This window comes from Desmodus rotundus, chromosome 2, assembly GCF_022682495.2.
Source record: "Desmodus rotundus isolate HL8 chromosome 2, HLdesRot8A.1, whole genome shotgun sequence".
NCBI lineage: Eukaryota > Metazoa > Chordata > Mammalia > Chiroptera > Phyllostomidae > Desmodus > Desmodus rotundus.
In genome coordinates, this window is record NC_071388.1 from 101,417,379 (window position 1) to 101,440,373 (window position 22,995).

At 44.8% G+C, this 22,995-nt stretch overlaps 1 protein-coding gene across 16 annotated transcripts in view; it reads left to right on the plus strand.

Moving 5' to 3' along the window:
- The window catches only part of KALRN (kalirin RhoGEF kinase), an 838,419-nt gene that overhangs the window by 316,558 nt on the left and 498,866 nt on the right, over positions 1-22,995 (plus strand). For all 16 annotated transcript variants that reach the window (XM_053918456.2, XM_053918443.2, XM_053918448.2 and 13 more), the window contains exon 2: positions 16,187-16,261. Coding sequence is in view for 15 of the 16 variants with exons in the window: in XM_053918443.2 (XP_053774418.1) it covers positions 16,187-16,261 (75 nt within the window). In the remaining variant the exon portion in view is untranslated. The remainder of the gene's footprint in view (positions 1-16,186; positions 16,262-22,995) is intronic.

Below are 22,995 nucleotides of genomic sequence, written 5' to 3' on the forward strand. Positions count from 1 at the left end.
CAGCCTCCAAGGGATCTTGTTAAATAAATTTGCAGACCCATTTGGCTGGCTCTAACCCTGATCATAATCACTTATGGATCCAGGAGAGTCAGCTTGTCATTCCTCTGCTAGCAGGGGTTAGAGGCCAAGTGAACCTGCAATTGGGAAGACTTCCAGGGAAGGTACTGCTACAGCACCCATAAAACTCATTTCACATTTAACCTCAGTTCTTCTGGCTCTCAGTAACTCCATAATGAGAGAGAACAGAACCTCTTTTGATTAAGTTTATCCCTAGAGCATAGGAGCCTGTACATAGCCTTCACCTCCCACTGTCTGCCTCAGCTTTCTTTAGCCATGCTAAAGAATCTAAATCATTTCTTTCTTCTAGTTACTTTTTCTGCCAGCCCAGCCACACACAGAATTGGGTACCCGATAAACCATGGGCCATGAGTGAGGCAGATGCTGGGTGATAGGATCTAGTGGTTAGTACTCAAGATAAATTGTAAGGTCTCACTTTGACTTTGCCTTAGACCAGTGGTTCCCAACCATTGAGAGAATCATCAATCCCTTTGAAAATCTGATGAAAACTAAAATAACACAGATTCTCTTCTCAAAAAAATAAACATGCATGGACACATATGCAATAATTTTTATGCAGTTTTATGAGGTTCATGGCCCTCCCCAACCACATACTTATTTGAGGCAGGGTTAGAAAGTCCACTCAGTTTATCAGGTGCTCCTGGAGTGTATGGATTAGTATGTCCTACGGTGAACAGAGTTGAGGGTTACCTAGGCAACCCTTTGCAGGTTTCTCACAGGTCCTTGTTTTCCATAATTCTGGAGAAGGATCTAGCTTTGTGACATATTTCGATTATCCCTGGTTTCCTATTTAAGTACTTGACATTGTTTTTGCTTCTTTCTAAAGAAATTGCAGGCATCACAAATCAGATTCTCTCTTGATCTTGGATATTTCCTAGCTTATGCTGGCTATTGGTTATGATAGGTCCACACGGGAACTTTATTGCTTATTTCTGGCAAACATTACCTCATCTCTCTGTTAACTCTGGGGAGGTTCTGGGTCGGGGGAAAAAACTACCATGTCTTAGCTACTCTACTCTCTCCCTCTAAACCCACCAGAGAGACTTCAGTTTTACCACCATCCTGTCTAGTCCAAGACTGTGCTGAGGATCCTGTAATCTTTTGCCTCTTCTCTAGTTTGCTCTTTTCACTTTTTAGATACTTTCTTAGAACTCAAGTTTTATTATCATTTTGGGATTTTCTTGTATGTATGTACCTCTACATGATATTGTGTTTCTTACATGATATTAAAATAACATGTTAGACTTCTGGCCAAGATGGAGGCGTAGGTAGACACACTGTGCCTCCTCACACAACCAAATGAAGCACAACAACAATTTAAAAACAAAAAACAACCAGAACTGACAGGAAATCAAACTTTATGGAAGTCTGACAATCAAGGAGATAAAGAAGAAACATTCATCCAGACTGGTAGGAGGGGCGGAGACGGGCAGCCAGGTGGAGAGGACTCACTGCAAGGTGGTGGCTGGCGGACCCAGCGAGGTGGCCGATTGTGGAGTGGGGTGGGCAAAGCTGCAGCTGGCCAGCAAGGCAGCAGCTGGTGGACCAAGTGACCGTGCAATCCAGTATCCCAGCTTGGGGAAATAAAGCCTCAAGCTACTGACTGAAAACACCTGTGGGGGTTGAGGTGGAAGCAGGAGAAACTCCCAGCCTCACAGGAGAGTTCGTTGGAGAGATCCACAGGGGCCTAGAGCGTGCACAAGCCCACCCACTCGGGAATCAGCACCAGAAGGGCCCAATTTGAATGTGGGTAGCAGAGGGAGTGACTAAAATCCGGCAGAGTGGAGCAAGCGCCATTGCTCCCTCCACGACCCCTCCCCTCCCCCACATACAGTGTCACAGCACCAGCGGCCAGCATTACCCTGGTGAACACCCCTGGTGAACACCTAAGGCTCCATCCCTTTACGTAACAGGTGCACCAAAACAACAAAAAAAATGGCCCAAATGAAAGAATAGATCAAAGCACCAGAAAAAATATGACTAAGCAACGAAGACATAGCCAACCTATCAGATGCACAGTTCAAAACACTGGTAATTAGGAAGCTCACAGAATTCGTTGAATTTGGTCGCAAATTAGATGAAAAAATGAAGGCTATGCCAAGAGAAAGAAAAGAAAATGTACAGGGAACCAACAGTGATGGGAAGGAAATTGGGACTCAAATCAACGCTGTGGACCAGAAGGAAGAAAGAAACATGCAACCAGAAAAGAATGAAGAAACAAGAATTTGGAAAAATGAGGAGAGGCTTACGAACTTCCAGGACATCTTGAAACGTTCCAACATCCGAATCATAGGGGTGCCAGAAGGAGAATAGGAAGAGCAAAAAATTGAAAACTTATTTGAACAAATAATGAAGGAGAACTTCCCCAGTCTGGCAAAGGAAATAGACTTCCAGGAAGTCCAGGAAGCTCAGAGAGTCCCAAAGAAGCTGGACCCAAGGAGGAACACACCAAGGCACATCATAATTACATTAGCCAAGATGAAAGAGAAGGAGAGAATCTTAGAAGCAGCAAGAGAAAAGGACACAGTTACCTACAAAGGACTTCCCATAAGACTGTCAGCTGATTTCTCAAGAGAAACCTTGCAGGCAAGAAGGGGCTGGAAAGAAGTATTCCAAGTCATGAAAGGCAAGGACCTACATCCAAGATTGCTCTGTCCAGCAAAGCTTTCATTTAGAATGGAAGGGCAGATAAAGTGCTTCTCAGACAAGGTCAAGTTAAAGGAGTTCATCATCACCAAGCCATTATTATATGAGATGTTAAAGGGACTTATCTAAGAAAAAGAAGATAAAAAATATGAACCGTAAAAATGACAGCAAACTTAGTTATTAACAACCACACCTAAAACAAAAACAAAAGAAAACTAAGCAAACAACTAGAACAGGAACAGAACCACAGAAATGGAGATCACGTGGGGGGTTATCAACAGGGGAGTGGGAGGGGGAGAGAGGGGTGGAAGGTACAGAGAATAAGTAGCATAAATGGTAGGTAGAAAATAGACAGGGGGAGGGTAAGAATAGTGTAGGAAATGTAGAAGCTAAAGAATTTATGTGTATGACTGATGGACATGAACTATAGGTGGGGAATGTGGGAGGGAGGGGGTGGACAGGATGGAGTGGAGTGAAGGGAGAAAATAGGACAACTGTAATAGCATAATCAATAAAATATATTTAAAAAATAACATGTTGATGTATCTGATTCTCCCCCAAACAAAAAGTCCCTTTAGGTCAAGAATTCTATATTTTTTATCCTTGTACCCACAGTGACTAGAATTTTGTGTGACACTTATAGGTGCTCAGTATATATTTATTGAATTGGGCAGTGTTTAGATACTCAAGGTAATAATTTAAGAATTTAATAACTGCTTAAAACTCTAGGAATATTTCCATGGCCAAGCCATCCACCTCAGATATGGTCAGCCAGTTTATCCAGAAACTTAAACACAGTGTTGGGAGACACACAGTGTTGGGAGACACAGTATCACAGAGCTTATGATATCTCATTTCCATGGCGGGTGAGTGTATGTCATGTGCACAGATCTTTCTTTCTGGGTTACTACAATTATTTGATAAATCATACCAGAACAAGTCTTTTTATTCTCTTTAGTAATCTCTCCATATCTGTGTCCCTCAACACTTCTTCATATTTGTTTATCTCTCTGAGATATCTTAATGTCTCTTTTATCTCACTCTAAGTAGTGACTACAGAACTAGCTCAGGATCAAGGACAGCAGCACGCATGCCTTTGGACAGTGAGAAGGAGCTCTAGTTTAGTAAGGTTTAGTGCCATCAAAAAAAATGAAACTGGACCGTCAACGTACACCATACACCAGAATAAACTCAAAGTGGATAAAACACTTAAATATGAGTCGTGACACCATAAAAGTCCTAGAGAAAAACATAGGTGGGAACGTTTCAAATATCCCACATAGCAATATTTTTGCCAATATATCTCCTGGGGCAAGGGAAATAAAGGAAAAAATAAACAAATGGTACTATGTCAAACAAAAAAGCTTGTACATGGCTAAAGAAACCATCATCAAAATGAAAAGGGAACCGACTGTATGGGGGAACATATATGCCAGTGATACATCGGACAAGGGTTTGAGCTCCAAAACATGTGAAAAACTCATATGGCTGAACACCAGGAAGACAAACAATCCAATTAAAAAGTGGGCAAAGGACATATAGATGGCCCATAGACATATGAAAAGGTGCTCGACATCACTAGCCATCACAGAGATGCAAATTAAAGCCACAACGGGATACCATCTCATACCTATCGGAGTGGCCATCATTAATAAATCAACAAACAAGTGCTGGCAAGGATGCAGAGAAAAGGGAACCCTAGTGCACTGTTGGTGGGAATGTAGGCTGGTGCAGCCACTGTGGAAAACAGACGGAATTTCCTTTAAAAACTAAAAATGGAACTGCCTTTTAACCCAGCGATCGCACCACTGGAAGTATACCTTAAGAATCCCGAGTCACCAATTCAAAAGAACTTATGCATTCCTATGTTCACAGTGATGCTATTTACAATAACCAAGTGCTGGAAACAGCCTATGTGCCCATCAGTAAATGAGTGGATGAAAAAACTGTGGTACATTTATGCAATGGAATACTCATAGCAAGAAGAAAGAAAGAACTCCTCTACCTTTTGCAGAAGCATGGATGGAACTGGAGAATATTATGCTAAGTGAAATAAGCCAGTTGGTGAAAGCAAATACCATGCGATCTCATCTATAAGACGAATCTAATGAACAAAATAAACTACTGAACAAAACAGAACCACAGACATAGAAACATGGAACAGACTGAAAGTGACCAGAGGAGGGGGAGAACGGGAGAATGGTGGGAAGAAGGGGAAGGGACTAGACAAAGAACGTGTATGAGTGACTCATGGACATGGACAACTGGGTGGAAATTGACTGTAGGAGTGTGAGGGGTTTGGGCAGAGGAGAGCAAAGGGGGCAAAATTGGGACAACCATAATAGAATAATAAAAAATGGTTTAAAAAATAAAAGCAAATATAATGCTAATGTTCAACAGTTGATACATATTCATCACTGACTAATTCATTACTGGCTAATGTTCTGTGTTACTTTGAGGACCCATCTAAGAATAATGCCTAGTGTAACAAAAAGACAATAAAATTTTCATCATCACTACCATCCATGAGCACTTTAAATAACTGGGTTAATTAGCAAAGAATCAGTTAAAGAAAGTGATGGGCAGATGTAATCAATTCTGAAGTGGCCTTTTGTTGTCTCTAGAGACACTGAACAATGTCAGCTCTTCTGGGGAGGAAGAGAGGGAGGGAGGATGAGTGAGCCTGTGTGTATCGCAGCTGAGGTCTCAACTGGAGCTAGTGTTAAATCTTGTGAAGGATAAACAGAAACAGTTTTGCTCATTAGCTGGGCTTAGAGAGGTGTTACCCACATGTTTAAAGTGCTAATTATTAGTGATCTTTAATGGAGCTAATTTAACAATGGCAAGTGTTGCAAATTTCTGCTCTTCAAAAGTAGTCCATTAACCAGACCTTTACATCTAATATTGACCTCAGAAAATTAATATTGAAACTGGCCACAATTAGAGTTCACATGAGAGTGTGAAAGATGGAGATCAGGTAGAAATAGGCACAGAGAGGGACCAGGGGAAGAGGCACAGCAATTATTAAGAGCCACTTTTTGTGGAAGGCACCATGGCGCTGCCAATGAGTAAGAGTCAGTCCTTGGATCCCTTGTTAATCACCAGCTTTCTGCAGGCACTAGAAATATGGAGATAAGTGTCCAGTCCCTGCCCTCAGGAGCTTAGAGTCTAGAGAGGGGTCTGGATGCAAAGTGGAGATGGCACAGCAGTGGTGCACCTGCCATGTCATACACAGAGAAGGAGGAGCCAGCCCAACCTGGGGTGGGGAAGGGTCCCTGGGTAAGGTACACAGCTCACTATAGTGCAGGGCAGAAAATAGCCATTGTGAGGGGTCACGTTCAAATGCATGTCAGAATTGAGAGATCGACATTGTTTCTCCCTAGTGTGAAGACTGTCCAATCTGGCTGTCACCTTAAGTCTCTGGCTACTGCCTCATGTTGCATGAGATCTAGTCAGCTTGCTTACAAAAGATTAGTGTTTAGCAGTTGCCTTGTTTGTTTTTACCTCTCCCCTTTTGCACTGAAGACCCATGGCCCAGTGCCAGGAAAGAGAACTCTACTACACTGTCTCTCCTCCACGGCTGCAGCTCACTCAGGGAAGGAGGATGCTGCCAGGGCTGGTTTGACATTTGTGGTGTCAGTGGTGAGGGGCAGATGTGGGAGTTGGCCTCAGAGTGGGCAGATGGATCCCCAGGTTGCAGAGAGGCAGGTGGATCTCCATACTGTGTGGTGTATTCTGTTGCTGACACAAAGCTGTCAAGTGTTTCTGTGCCACATTTATTCCTTCCTCTTAGCACATACCTCCTGCCTCAGTGGTAGTTGTTTTAATGAGAGTTCCAAGGGGCTTTCAAACAGGCAGTTTCCTCAATAGCTCATTAGTGTCTGTGAACAGGAGACAAGACATTAACCTTCATCTGTGAGTGAGTGTGAGTGTGCCTTTTTCTCCTGCTGTTACCCTTTTTCCTCTCATTTTTGCCACCTGTCTCTCCTTCCTTCTCTTGCGTCATTATAGGAAAGGTGGAAGAAGAGAAGGAACAGTGAGGGGAATGACGATTGTCGCCTCTACCCACTAATGGGTTCCCTCATGCCCCCAGCTGCACTGACCGTGTCTTCTCCCAAGGGCTTTGCGCATCTAGTCCCTATACAGGAGGAACCTTATTGTTATTATTATTTAGTTCCACATTGCATCTTCGTGGGGTCTTGTACAAATTGCCTGCCTGCTACTGGCCTGGCGGACTCCCAAGAGGTACCTCATAGACAAACCTTCTTCCTGACTTAGGGAAAGATAAAAGAGACAAAGTTATAATACCCACTGTCCCCATAGTCTACCACTCACCTCAGCAGGAGCCATGTGTCCCATCCTCCTCTGTCTCCTTGAAGATAGAGCAGAATGTGATGTGGAGGTTGGGGTCAGATCCTGCTGGATTCAGCCCTGCCCTGGAGTCACAGCCTTCCTCTGGGGCCAGTCAGATTCCACCCAGCTCTGGCCCTTGCTTCTGGCTCTCTGAGCTTCCAAAGGCCCCTGCAACCACATCTTTGCTGTTGCCTTCCTAGGAGCCCACCCTATTGAGAGGTCCGGTTCAGAGTGAGAGCACCTTCATGCCCTCCTTTCCATCACTCCCAAGTCTGCTTTTCTGTTCAGCCAGTAAGCTCTCTCCATCTCTGGCATCCAGCTTGCTTGCCCTCTTCCTCTCTGCCTTGGCATGTGCTGCTCCCTACCAGAGCACCAGTCCATGGCCCTTTATTCAATATCTGGTTCAAAGATCACCTCTTTGGGCGGGGGGGGGGCAGCACTTCCAACTCACCGTCCTCACTTCCTGTCTTCTTAAGATCTCTGCATGCTCAGGTTCAGTTCAGTGCTTATTGAACCCCTTTCATGTGGCAGGGGCTGCACTAGGTGCTGGAGTAGAACAATGGATAGGACATTCCTCCCCTCAAGGTGTCAGGGTCAGTTAATGGGGGATAGCAGGAAAACACAGAAGTGCCTTTCAGGAGTGAAAGAGTACAATGAACAACCAGGGACATCTCAACTTGACTGGAGGTCAGGGAAACTGCAGAGGAAATGATGGGTTAGACATAGATTTATGGAGCAAAATCAACAGAACCAAGCAACTGAATTGGTATTCGGGATGGAGGAGTGGAGGAGTCTAGGATGCCGTCCCAGTTTCTGTTTTGGTAACTGAGTAGATGCGGGCACCAACAATCAGGATATAGGGGATACAGGGCAGCCAGGTGGAGAGCAGGGTGGGAGGGTATTTATTAAAATCTTAGAAACTTAAGTTGTTTTTTATACAGAGTCTGGTAACTTCCTGGTGTTAGGGGAAATAGGTGCTAGGTATTTTATTAGGTTGAAAGCTCTCAGAGGGCAGAAATTGGGTATCCCCTCCAAGGGAGAGAATTGTTGGAGATGAGCACTGTGTTCTCATTAAATTCTGAGCTCCCTAGGGTGGGGACTCCCCTCCTTCCTCTGTTTCCCTTTCATCATTGCCCACCATCCAGGGCTTTGTCCCTGTGGGCGAGAGCACAGGTGTAATAAAGAGGCATGAAGCGACTGACTCCTCTGTCCTCCAGGGCCAGCTCAGAGATAGCATCTTGGCTTGTAAAAATGACCATTGCCAGTATTTATGTTACTGAGAGCAGTGAGGAAGACGGGTCTGAGGATTGGGGTAGTGGGAGAGATTTATTGTGAAATTAAAATATTTAATGTACAAAAGAATGGTTGAAGCTACCAAAATTCTGCGTGGTTTGGACAGGTGTTGTTCATAAACATTTCTACTGACGGAAAAACAAGACATGGTCCAGTCTCAACACCTTGCAAGGGGAAGTTGTCTATCCTTTTTATTCCAGAGGTGAATTTGCGTGATGGTTACAGGGTAATGGCTGAATCTCTGGAATTCCCATGGTGGAGATGGCAGATGTGATGGGAGGATGCCTTCTTTTATCTATCTCTGCCTCTGAGGCAACTCTGGAATAGAAGATTATACTTTAGTGTAGAGTACTTTTCCAAAGGTAATGTGCATGTGAATCACCTGATTTCATATTAAGGTGCAGATCCTGATTTTACAGGTCTTGGGTGGGCCTGAGATTCTGCATTTCTAGCAAGGTTCTATCTGTTGCATGGCTTTAGGACTTGCCTGTAGGAAGTCTTTCTTTTGAGTCTCCTTGCATTCCATACATGTGATGTCCCATCTCTTATAACAGCCCGTTAGCCTTTCTACCTACCTGTCTATCTCTGCCTGGAAGCCCCCTGCAGAGCAGGATCTAATCCTTATTTATCTTAGTATCAGCAAAGCCTATCATAAGGCCTGGCACATAATAGGTGCTCAGTAAAGAATTGGTGAAAGAATGACTCTGGGGATAGAAAAGTGTCCAAATTATGCCCAACCCAAGACTTGGCCTATCCAGCTCTTGGACCTCTCTGTTGAAAGCCAGTTTCTTTGTGCAGCAGATAGTCAGCATTCCAGTGCTGCTTTGGTTGGAGGCTCCGTGTAGCCACCACACGGACAGAGTGGAAAACAGAGGCAGAGACTTGAGCACAAAGAAATTTACCATCTCAGTGGTAAAACAGGCTTGAAGCAACGTTAGAATATTTACTTGGTTACTTCTAAATAAGTTAAGGGAAAATGACTGAAAACCAAAGGAAGTAAAGAGCAATCCATGGGAGCCCTGGCAGCTTGCACTTCCAAATGATCAACCTTTGATTGGTTGTTTCTTCACTTGTTGAAATCAAGATTGCTTTCTGAAGGAAGTTAGCGTGGTTAGCACAAGGCACCCTGCTGCCCTGGGGGACTCACTGCCATCCTAGAGCCACAAAATCATGGACAGGGACTGTGTGATACCAAGGCCAGACCTGCTGTTACCACGTGGGGCTGCAGAGAGGCTTGGAGACAGAGTGAGGATGGTTGGCATTTTCCAGCATGGGGAATGGTGACAGGAAAATGTGAAGAGGAGCAGGCAGCAGCAATGTACGCACAGTGCATTTGGAACAGGGAGTAGGCAGAAGTGGGGCTTGGAGAAGACCCATGCTGGAGACCCTGGGGAGACGGCAGTGGTTATTTTTACTTCCCTAATAGATTCAGAGCATTTCAACTTTGCTAATTAATGGGAACAGCAGGCCTATAATTCTACCAGCAGCAGGACCTGAATGGTGTGGGATTGGTGCTGAACGCCAGTGGAGCAGGCCTTTGTCCTAAAGAGAAAACATAGCACTCACATTGCCTCAGATCCATGAGGGTGCCCTCGGGTTTTGTTTTTTTTTTTCTTACAGTAACTCCCAGCATTTCCTCTCAGGCTTTCTTAAGAGGTAGCAAGGGGCCTACTGCTACAACAGTCTTTTCTTTTAGAAGGGGAAGTTGGTGTATGGTTGGTCTAAAGTTTATAATCTGTGATATCAAATATACTTTATATCAGAGATCTCAATTGCAGTCCAAGTCTGCCTCACAGAAAGTCTTCCATCACTAGTCTCCCACTTTGGTAACTGGGGCTACCTGCAAAATGGGGCGACATGCCTTGGGATCACAATTCCTAACCTGAGTCCTGGGGAAGAATGGGCTGGGAGGCCAGGGAAAAGTTGTTTTATCTTCCTAAAGTACAATGAATGTCATTAGGGAATTTGTTCCCAGTATTTCCCTTCAAAGCATATTGATCTGACAATCTGAGGATCTTAAAGGCTAATGAATGTGAAGAAAAGTCTCAGAGTTAAGTGGTACTCTGGAGATCCTCTACTCAGATCATCAGCACTTGCTGTGACAGATGAGGCCATTGACCTTGTGCAAGTCACTTTAGGAAGGGTTAACAATTCATTCATTTATTTATTATTTCATCAAATGTTTATTGGCCATATACTAAAAGTCTGCCCATACATGTACCTGATAGTGAAAACATGTTGCTCTTTTATTGGTCCTGTTTGAGTTAGCATTCAATGGACTTCCCTTTTTTTTATAGGTTCTGACAGCTGGTTTTACAAGGGCCCTTGGGGAATTGATACATAGGATCATCAGCTTCTGCAAATACATTTTCAATGGGAAGTCACCAACTTATAAGCTAGGCTAATTAATTAAGCTCTATTTGGCTTTACCTAATACATATACAAGGTTTGTCTGGAAAATGTCCAGCCATTGTTAATATAATGAGAACAGTTTGTGCGACATCCATGTTCCATGTAACCTGGCAACCAAGGACAATGGACTGGAATGCACATGTGTGAATAATGACGACTTCACTGTACGAGTCAGTGGCTGTAGTAGATGCTGTTGAGTGAGCATGTGTACTGTGTGGCCATTGCATTCAAAATGACTGAGCAAGTAGAGCACCAAATCTGCATCAGATTTGGTGTTAAGCTTGAACATTCCTCCATGGAAACTATTTGGATGATTCAGAAGGCTGCAGCTATGGGCAACTGGTGATTGGCAGCTTCATCATGACAATCTGCCCACTCCTGTATCATGTCTTGTGTAGAGTTTTTTGGCAAAACATCAAATCACCCAGGTGACTCAGCCCCACTACAGCCCACATTTGGTGCCCTGTGACTTCTGGCTTTTCCCAAACTAAAATCACCTTTGAAATGGATGAGATTTCAGACCATTGATGAGATTCAGGAAAATATGATGGGGCAGCTGATGGCAACTGGGAGAACTTGTGAGGTCCCAAGGTACCTACTTTGAAGGGGACTGAGACATCATTATCCTATGTACAATGTTTCTTGTATCTTCAACAAGTGTCTCTGTTTTTCATATTACATGGCTGGATACATTCTGGACAGACCTCATATTGTTGAAAAGTTATTATTTTTTTTGCTTTTTTTGATATATTTATTGATTATGCTATTACAGTGGTCCCATTTCCACCCCTTCACTCAACTCCATCCTGTCCACCTCCTCCCTCCCACATTCCCCACCTATAGTTCATGTCCATGGGTCATACTTATAAGTTCTTTGGCTTCTACATTTCCTACACTATTCTTACCCTCCCCCTGTCTATTTTCCACCTATCATCTATGCTATTTGTTCTCTGTACCTTTTCCCCCTCTCTCCCCCTCCCACTCCCCTATTGATAACCCTCCATGTGATCTCCATTTCTGTGGTTCTGTTCCTGTTCTAGTTGTTTGCTTAGTTTTCTTTTGTTTTTGTTTTAGGTGGTTGTTAATAACTGAGTTTGCTGTCATTTTTACTGTTCATATTTTTTATCTTCTTTTTCTTAGATAAATCCCTTTAACATTTCATATAATAAGGGCTTGGTGATGATGAACTCCTTTAACTTGACCTTATCTGAGAAGCACTTTATCTGCCCTTCCATTCTAAATGAAAGCTTTGCTGGACAGAGCAATCTTGGATGTAGGTCCTTGCCTTTCATGACTTGGAATACTTCTTTCCAGCCCCTTCTTGCCTGCAAGGTTTCTCTTGAGAAATCAGCTGACAGTCTTATGGGAAGTCCTTTGCAGGTAACTGTGTCCTTTTCTCTTGCTGCTTCTAAGATTCTCTCCTTCTGTTTCATCTTGGCTAATGGACTTAGGATGTGCCTTGGTGTGTTCCTCCTTGGGTCCAGCTTCTTTGGGACTCTCTGAGCTTCCTGGACTTCCTGGAAGTCTATTTCCTTTGCCAGATGAGGGAAGTTCTCCTTCATTATTTGTTCAAATAAGTTTTCAATTTTTTGCTCTTCCTCTTCTCCTTCTGGTACCCCTATAATTCAGATGTTGGAATGTTTCAAGATGTCCTGGAGGTTCTAAGCCTCTCCTCATTTTTCCAAATTGTTTCTTCATTCTTTTCTGGTTGGGTATTTCTTTCTTCCTTCTGGTCCACATCATTGATTTGAGTCCCAGTTTCCTTCACATCACTGTTGGTTCCCTGTACATTTTCCTTTCTTTCTCTTGGCATAGCCTTCATTTTTTCATCTAGTTTTCGAACAAATTCAACCAATTCTGTGAGCGTCTTAATAACCAGTGTTTTAAACTGTGTATCCGATAGGTTGGCTATCTCTGCCTTGCTTAGTTGTATTTTTTCTGGAGCTTTAAAGTGTTCTGTCATTTGGGGCATTTTTTTTTTTTTTGTCTTAGCACGTCTGTTACTTAAAGGGGCGGAGCCTTAGGTGTTCCCTGGGGTGGGGTAACGCTGGTCGCTGCGCTGTGATGCTGTATGTGGGGGAGGGGCCGAGAGGGAGCAATGGCGCCCGCTCCACTCTCCACTGGGTTTCAGTCACTGCCTCTGCTACCCACAATCAAATTGGGCACCTCTGGTGCTAATTCCCGAGTGGGTGGGCTTGTGCACGCCCTAGGCCCCTGTGGGTCTCTCCAATGACCTCTCCTGTGAGGCTGGGAGTCTCTCCTGCTGCCGCCCCAACCCCCACAGGCTTTTTCAATCAGAGGTTTGAGGCTTTATTTCCCCACGCTGGCGCCCTGGGTTAGGCAGTCTGCTTCGCTCCCCACTGTTCATCCCGGTTTATCTGTGCGCCAATGTGGGCTGCGGGGTGCTACCTGCCCCTCTGCCTGCCCCATTCTCTGCCACTCTGAGTCCGGCCCTCTCGGTTGATCTCTGCCCGAATGTGGGGCTGCGGGGTCTGCTAGTGGTCAGACTGCCTGCCCCGTCTGTCCCACACTCTACCAGTCTCGGTCCCGCCACAGCCATGCAAGTCCTCTCTGCCTCGGTGCCCGTCTCCGCCCCTCCTACTGGTCTGGATGTATGTTTCTTTTTTATCTACTTGGTGTCGGACTTCCTTGCCGTTCGATTTTCTGTCAGTTCTGGTTGTGCGAGGAGGCGCAGTGTGTCTACCTATGCCGCCATCTTGGTTCTCTGCGAAAAGTTATTATTTATACTTCAACTTTTGGCAAATGAAAAACTAATTCAAACCACTAAGGCAGCTTTTTATTTAAAGAGATACTGGGGCAACTCCTTTTGTAATGTGAAAAATCTTGTTATTGTTGTTGGAAATGATTACTGCCTAGTTAAGGATCTTGTAAATCTGGACATTTTAGGGTATCTCAGAGTGGGCACAGCCTGGCAGATAGCACAGCAGTGTTGTGAAGTGGATGGGGGAAGACTGTGGCCTGGAAAGTGGAAGCCCTAGGAATCTTGGAACAGCACATCCCAAGATATTGACATTCCTGGAACCCATGATTGCAAGCTGCATGGACAATCTGCTCCCTTCTCTAGGGTCCTGGAGCCTGGAGGGGAGAAGGACATGGTGGGCATGATGAGTGGGATGTGAAGGATGAGATTTGGAGCTCCCTCTCCTTTTCCATGGGTGGGATCAAGGAGGGAGTAGGTTAAGGAAACTTTTGCTTCTGTTACAGCAAATTCCAAATTCTTCCTTAAGGTCCAGGGACTATGTGGAATTAGAGCTCTCCTGTGTACTTTAACACAGTAAGGGAGGAGAGGAAGAGCGGTAGGAAAACAGGACAGGAGTTTAGGAGAGAAGAGGGTTATATGGGTTCTTGTTTGGTAAAATCTGATTAGTTGGGGCCTTGCTGTTTTTGAACTTGTGTATAATCTGAAAGAAAACAAGGCTGAAGTTTAGATTTTCATATTAAATTTTTTTCTGTATAGAATACAGAATGAAAGCATATAGCATATGGAAATGCTATAGCATATAGAATGTATAGCATATAGAAATGAATAGCGTACACAGTGATGCAGAAGAGAATGTTTTACAACCAACATACAGAAAGACATTGCATATGTGAAAGTAAGCTTTTGATGCATAATTTTACACAAGCAATTCATGTATTAATTAAAGATGATCCTTGTCTAGTTGGTAATGATAGGACTCTTTTTTTGTTTACCAAGGGAACTGAAATTTATTGCATGAGGGTAAAAAAACCCCCTATGTATGATTTGTTATTTGTATAATAATTTATATTGATCTTAATTAGTTTCTACTAGTGAGGTTTAAAAGCTTTTCTATGTTGGAAGGTAAAGTCAGAGCATAAAGACCTATAAAAACTAAGGAGAGAAAGTAGAAAACAATGCTTATAATTAAAACTTGCTTTTCATGGTGTGATTTTTTTTTCTTCTGTTGCCTACAGTTTTCTCAAAGTGAGCCTTGCAGTGGGTTACTCCAGCATCAGGTACTATGGGCCAACTTACAAAGAGAAGCAACTGATGAATAAAAAGGCTCACTGTCCTCATTTAGTGAAAAATTGTCAGATATACTTAGGAAATTTGTTTTGGGTTAGGGTATGACATCTGACCATGGCAACTGGCATTCTGGGGACACATCACTTCTGTTCTTTGGCTGAGTGTGCAACGGCCTCATTTCTCTTCCCTAAGCCAGTCATCTTAATCCTGGGCCGTTGTCAAAATTTCCAGCAATTTTGGATCTCTCAAAGTAGTCAATGTTTAGAAATTGAGACAACCCTGAGTGAGATTGCCTTGCCCAGCACATTTCTCCCTCTGTAGATTATCACATTTGTACTGTAAGGGAAAAAGCCAAGTACTGAAAGGCACTACAGGGAGTGCCTTTCAGTACAGTCACTGGTTCTGTCTCACTGAGCTGACATGGAGCTGCCTCTCTTCCAGGGTCCATCTGTGCCATGTCCCCTGTGGTGAGCTGAGCGTGGGCTGGCTCTCCTGGAGAGTCCTACAGGGGTATTCAGGTTAAATGATAGGGGCACAGTGGGCTGGACTGGGGTTTTGTGTGTGTTTGGATGCTGGCTCCTCCCTCCTACGCCCCTCACCCCTGGCTGGGTTGTTGTTTGCCTCCTGAGTCTACTGTTTCTCCAAGCACGTAGTTATCTTCCATTCTGTGTGGGCCCCATGCCTCTGCCTCTAGCCTTCTAATGGGAACTCAACTAGACCCCAGAAAGAACTTTGCAACAGAGATGCAAGACGTAAGCAGAGGACAAATTGCTGAAGAAGGGAGTACTCTTTCTTCCCAGGAGATTTGTGTCTCCTACCTCCTATTTGTTGTGGACTGATGATGGTGACTTTGAAGGGGAGGGAGACAAAAGTGAAGAAGGTGTTACATTCAACTTTTCTTTCTGGTTGGGGGTTTTTGTGGTTTCCTTTTCCCATTGGTAAAGTAAAGATGAACAGTTGCTGTGCCACACAGAGGAAAGGCAAATAGAATTATTTAGGGAATTGTGGTCCATCTTGATATCAACTAACCTATTCAACAGATACTTATTGAGTGTTTACCATGTACCAGACACTGTGGTAGCACTAGAAGTACAAAAATTACTTTTTAAAAAGCCCCTGTCTTCAAGTTCACAGGAACAGCGCTATAGTTTTTGCCTCCAGGTCATGGACCTTTGCATATGTGGAGGGAGTGACTTCGGCTCTCTTCTCCTTGTCCCCACTGTGGCCTGGCAATGTGTGGAGGTGTTCTTTCTGTTGTGGACCCCATCCTGTTCCACTGGGCTGGGCTGTGGGGCCTGAACAAGACGTGATGGGGCTGGGTGCTGAGGGTGGGAGCCAGGGACTCAGCCACCTGGCCTCTTTCACCCTGATTCCATCTGTTTTGTTGTCTTACAGGTTCTTTTCGGAATGATGGTTTGAAAGCTTCTGATGTCCTTCCCATCCTAAAGGAAAAAGTGGCCTTCGTTTCTGGTGAGTGTCTGTGGAACTTTACTCCATAATGGGCCTAGAGAAGTTGTGTGTGTGTGCATGTGTGGCACTCACTTCTTTGTGGGTTAGTGAAAGAGAAGTGGGAGTGGAATTCACACTCAGAGCAGCTGCTTCCTCTCTACAGAGGGAGGCAGAAAGAGAAGGGAGAGCTCTGGTCCCAGCTGAGTGTTCTGCAGGATGTTTACTACCATAGGTGGGTGCCCCCCCCCACACCTCACACCCCCCACACACATATACCTCACCCTGCCCGCCCTTCCAAGCCCCTCTGAGAGATGCTTCAGCTGGAGGTGTCTGTCCACTTCACAATTCCCAGAGGTTTTATTTGGGTTCCTCTCAGAGTGGGTCATAGACAGTATGTTAAATTTTTTTTTCTGGCCCCTTCTTTTCTCTCCTTCCTCTCAAAGGGAACTCAAGTGATTGTTTCTATCTATTTATTCTTCTGAATAATACCTTCCAAATATTTATTTCTGAGTTCTCTCACCAACCCATCTTATGCACCTGGACCTTTAAAAGTGTAATTCAGGGGTCAGCAAACTATAGCCTGTATTTTGCTACAGGTCAACCACCTGCTTTTTGTAAATAAAGTTTGATTAGAATACAACCACGTGAATGTGTTTAGGTAGTGTATTAGTTTCCTATTGCCACTGTAACAAGTTGCCCAAACGTGGTGGCTTACACAGATATTTATTGTCTCATAGTTATGGAAGTAAAAAGTCCAAAATAAGTTTACTGGGCTGAAATCAATGTATCAGCAGGGCTGTGCTAACTCCAAAGCTCTAGGGGAAAATTTGTTTCTTGCTTTTTCCAGCTCGGGTGGCTGTCAGCATTCCCTAGCTTGTGGCTGCATCATTCGCATCTCCGCCTCCATGGCCACATTGCCTTCTGCAATTCTGTCTGTCAGATCTCTCTCTGCCTCACAGCACGGATACCTGTGACTGTATTTAGGGCCCTTCTGATAACACAAGATAATCTTCCCACCACAAGATTCTTAATTATATCTGCAAAGATTCTTTTTCCAAATAAGGTAACCTTTACAGGTTTCAGGGATCAGGTATGTTTGGTTTACTACATTGTTCAGTCTACTACAAGTGTTGTCAATGGTTTCTTTGTCACTGCAACAATAGAGTTGAATGGTTCCAGCAGAGATAAATGACCCCCAGCCTAAAATATTTTCTCAATGGTCCTTTAAGAAAGAGCTTGATGACTGCTGATGGAATTGAAGCCAAACTCTAAGGTGCACCAGCATCACTATGGGTGCCAGTTCCAGGGCTTCATTCAGGGCTCCTGGGTCAGAATCTTTGGCAGGGGCTAGAGGAATGGCATTGTGAATAGCCAAGGATCACATTTAAAGAAACATGCTCAAGTGCTTAAGCTTCATGGACTGAGCTTTTGTTTCTGGATGAGCCTGGTCATCTACAAGGAATGGCAGTGGAATCACAGGGAAAGAGCCAGTAAAGTCCCACAGTGCAGGGGTTTACTCCATAGGCAGTGCTAGCCTGGCTGGTGGGCAACTGCCAAAGTGGAGAGAAGGGAGGGAGGGGAGGAGAAACCATGCAATAGGTATCTCCCACCTGACCAGAGGGAAGGAGCAAGTCCAATGATGCAGACTGTTGGGATGGGAGGTGAGGGCTGAATATGAGATGGGAGTATGTAAGCTTTGTAAGGTACTATGTGCATTCCATAGTATTGTGATTAGTAGTAGTAGTAATAATAATACTTGTATTTTACTGTTGTTGCTGTTAGAGGAAATTGACCTGGAAGCTTCCCGTTCTCATTAGTGTTAGGTGGGTGTGTCTGTTAGGTAGTGAGCCCCTGTCACTGAAGATGTTGAAGCACAGACTAATCCCATGGCAGGATCACGTGGCAGCGATTTCAGTGTGAGTGGAGGTGAAGGTAAGATAGCCTCCAAAGCCTTGGTAAACTTGGATCTGAGTGCTTGCCGAGCATGAGAGAATATCTTGAGTAGAAGTCTGGAGGCCAGTGGGCAGCACTGGGCTTCTGACTTCTGTTGCTGCCCATAATCTGGGCTCCCAGAACATAGTCCAGAGCCCTCTGGGGAGCTTGCTTGGATCTTTTTCTCTTCTGAATGGCTCTGAGCCTATTTAACCTGATGTCCCTGGGTGTCCTGCTAATTAATCCTCCCATTCTCTCATGTCTAGTGCTTCCTCTACCTGCAGTGCCTTCCCCATACCTTCTTCCAGTCTGAGCACCTCTTTCACTTTCCAAGTCAGCTCCCACTTTACTTGCTCCAGGAGGCCCTGCTGGCTTTAATACACAGTCTTCGAGCATCATCTTCTTTCACATCAGTTAGGGGTATGAGAATTTGACATGGTGATGATTGCTTGATTGTTCATGATTTATTTTTTTCCCATGTGAATTCAGTCAGACCTCTGGGGCAGGGCCCAGCCAGCCCTAGAGAAGAGCTTCCCAAGTATAGGGAATTGTCCTAATGGAGCACCCAGAATCAAGGTGCCAGGAAGTCTTTTAGTCAGGCATGAAACAGGTAGATGCTTCCCAGAGCAGGACCAAGGAGGTTGGGAGTGTGCAGCTCACAGCCATGTACCCATGTTGGCCAAGCAGCCTGGGGTAAGTCATTCATCTTCACGTGGGCTCATTGTCCTCTGTGCCTGGGAAGGATGCTGAGGGCACCAGGGAAATGACTGCCTGCATTTAGAAAACAAAAACAAAAAACAGACCAAAAAAGCTCCTTGTATCCTGTGCTTTTAGAAGGCAAAATACAAAAATAAGGCAAAATAAAGAAACCCAGAATTAAATGACGCAGTGCAGCAGTTGCATTCCTTTCTGAGAACAAAGCACTGCGGGAAGGTGGTGAGCGGAGAAACAAACTGTTGGTTGTGTCCGCCCTCCTGTGCTGGTGCCCCTGGTGTGGCCAGGGTACAGGAATGCTGCGCTGCCATGGGAACGCATGTTTGGTATAATCCAGTGCAGCCCAGCCGCTTCTGCATGTGGGCGTGTGCACCCCTGTGTGATGGGATCTGTGACTGTGTCATATGGAGCCTTTGTTGCCCCATCCTGCTGTCATTCACAACCTCCCCCTTTGCCCTCTCTCTGGCTTCTTTTGTGTATTATGTCTCCCACTCACAGTGCCCATTGTCCCTTTTATACACCCTTGTGCAGGGCCCACTGCACTACTGTTATCTGTGTGTGTACTCACACCCTCCTTTTGGCCACCTCCTGATGTCCCTTTCTGCCACCTTATCTCCCACCAACATTGTTGTGGGAGATAATAACAGTGACATTGTTCCCAGGGAAACTCCATGCTTCTGTGGCACAGTCTTCTGTACTCTAGGCCTGTGTCTCTCAATGTATGTTCCATGGAACAACAGTCCCATGAGATGATCCTCAAAAAGAAAAGGACTTGGACAACAGTGTGGTGATTGCTGGGGGTGTGGGTATAAGGGGACTAAATGGTAATGGAAAAAAAAATAAAGATTTAATTTTTTAAAAAGAAAGAAAAAGGAGCCCTGGCTGGTGTGACTCAGTTCGTTGGACTGTTGTCCCATAGTCAAAGGGTTGTGTGTTTGATTCCTCATCAGGGCACATACCTAGTTTGCAGATTTGATCCCTGATCCTGGAGCCTACAATCCCCAGTCTGGGTGCATACGAGAGGCAACCAAGTGATGCTTCTCTCTCACATTGACGTTTCTCTCTCCCTTCCTTTCTCTCTAAAAAGCAATGAAAAAACTGTCCTCGGGTGAGAATAAAAAAAACAAACAAACAGGAAAAGGGGTTTTACTCTCAGATAAGTTTGCTGCTGTGGCACAGTCTTGCATATTATAGCCCCCTTCTTGGAGATCTGCCATGTTCATTAAAGTGAATATCCATCAAGCACATGAAAACATTTCCCAAACGACAGAATAACCTCATCCCCTTAAAAACATCACGTTATCCATTAAAATCTTGTGGAGCTAAAGTTACATGGACTGAACTTTGGTGTGATTCTTTAGATGTATTTTTCTTGTCTTCCCCCTAAACTACTCTAATCTGCTTGCCCTAACTGGAGACTGACTCTCTCTAAAAAATATAAGAACCATTCTCTACCACAGTCAGGGAAGCCTTAACTTTCCCTGCTTTTGGCCCTGCCACAGCCCCAACTGCCCTGCTTCTATGGAAAAGGATCGGCGCCATTACTGGAACATCAAGCCATCCCCTCCCTCTTTATTCTCTACATCCTATCCTATAGCTTCTATCACCAAAGCCTTGCATGACTACACAAACAGCAGGTATTTGATGAGCAAGGGAATGGTGCTTTTAAAGATCCTGCCACTGTTTCTATCACCTTTTCACAACTTACCCACTTTTGTCTCCCACTCTCTGGGACCCACTTCCATAATGCACATTGACTTTAGCAGGGGGTTCTCATTTTTCATCTCTGCTTATCCCCCTCTGTAACTTCAGCACCCATGTCAGTTATCAATCAAATTCTATAGCTTTGTGTCTTCTCAGCCTTCTTCTTCTGTTTCAAAGATTTTATTTATTTATTTCTAGAGAGAGGAGAAGGGAGGGAGAAAGGGAGAGAAACATCAATGTGTGGTTGCTTCTTGCGCACCCCCCACCAGGGACCTGGCCCACAGCCCAGGCATGTGCCCCAACTGGGAATTGAACCAACTGGGAATCAAACTGAAGACCTTTTGGTCACAGGCCCGTGGCTCAATCCACTGAACTACACCAGCCGGGGCTCTTCTCGGCCTTCTTGACAGCAAAGTCCTCCACCTCCTACCATGGTCATGCACATCTGAGACCTTGACCTTTGATATGTCTGTCTGTGGCCTTAGGGTTTTACCTTTGATCCTTTCTGAAAATCCCCTATCAGTTGGGAGAATATGGATATCAGTTGAACAAAACATATGCCTTCCTACTTCTCTGGGAACTCATAATCCAGCAGGATAGTTCCTGCCCTCAGTGGGTCTGCTCCATTTACTCCAGGCATTAGCTCTATTCTGCCTTCACTCCAGTTAGTGCCTGGCATGGACACCACAACCAGACCTTTCAACAGAGCCCTCACTATGCCCCAATACCCTGCTGCCTTCCCTTAAGCCCATGTTATACACAGTTGTGTTCTTCATTCTCTGGGACACTCGCTAATGGTGGCCCACTCCACCTCTCTTCCAGCACCTCAACCCTGCCCTGGCACCTGATAGTTGACCTCATCTCATATTTCACCTAAAGAGCTGTGTTCACCATGTAGGCTTTCACAGGTGGGCATAGGTAACCAGGTTCTTGGTGATCGCAGACAAAGGATTGAACCGAACACACCAAGTTTATAGCATAAAGAGAAAAAGCAGATTTTTTAAGCAATAGTACACTCCACAGAACATGGGAGCGGGCCAACTCTGAGCAGAAATTGAACTCATGGGCTGGAGGGATTCTATTGTTATACAGAAGATCCTTTCTGGCTAGTTTTAAGTGGGCTTTTATTGCGGATGTACAAGTAGTTGTATTTTAAAGCTACTGCACATGTGGTCTCCTGTGATTTTCCTTGATTGGCCACTAGAGAAGGGGGTCACACAATGTTAATTTATTATAATGATATTATAATGAAGCAGGGGTCATATAGTGTCTTCTGCACAGGTGCATTCATGAGTCACCACTATTCAGTGCTTTTCCAGAAAGCAGAAACAACTGGTCTTACAGGGTCTCTGTCTTGTATGGATGTCCTTTATCTTAGCCCTGGGGCACCTCCGGAGTTTCCTCCTTCCTGACTATCTCCTGCTTCAGGCTGACTTCCCTTTTCTTCATAATTTATCTGCCCCCCCCAGCCTTTTGAGCATAATTTACCTGTTTCCCCTCCCTCTTTGAGTTCTATTCGACTACCATGGAGAAAGTGTCAGGACCCCTCCCCTTGTACCTTCTCTGAGTCCTTGATCCATCCCTTGCCCCACTCTTTTCAGCATAAAGAGGATTCTCTTCCTCTATATTTGTTCCTCTTCTTCCTGCAATATTGTAAGGTCTTCTCCTTCGTGGAAAATATTTGGCCTAATCCCGCTGCCCTCTCTTGACTCCTTATCCATATTTCCTGAAGGGAGGGGATTGTACTGCCTCAGGCTTTCTCCCCTCACTCCCCCTCCCCTGCCATCTGCTGCCATTCCCAGCCTTGATTTTGTGAAACTTCTGTCACCAAGGACAGAACTGGCTCTGGCTCAGGAAGACACTGTCAACAGCTCTCCAAACTCCTTAGTTGGCCTTTGCCAATCAGATGAGCCTTGGCTCCCCTTGTTCCCATGGCTCTACTCTTAAAGTGTCCAAGGAAAGTCAGCAAGAAAGGCAACAGCTGTGGTTAAAAGCACCTGAGTGAAAATCCTTAGGGTGAGATAAGGCTGGAGGGAAAGGTCAAGAGTGTGGGAGAACTTCCCAGCCCTCAGGAAGCCTTGCATTCAATCCTTCTGCTTCCTTTTCTATAAGTGGAAGGCAGTTGGGAGATGAGGATAATTTCCAAGGCGTTGAGTTGAGAATGGTTATTCGTACAAAGAACCAGGGTCCATGGTATGGAAAGTCTGTAGCTAGGGGCCTGGATTCAACTCTGTGGTCTATCTACACGAGTCTGCCCTGGTGTGGGGCTGGGGGGTAGGTGAGGGAGTGTGGTAGTGCTGAAACATTTTTTTCATCAGAGCAAGTCTCTTAAGTGACCCTGATCTTGTTTGATCCTTTTCTCCTTGTAGCCTCCTTATTTCCTCCTCAAGGAGTATTCTGGAATG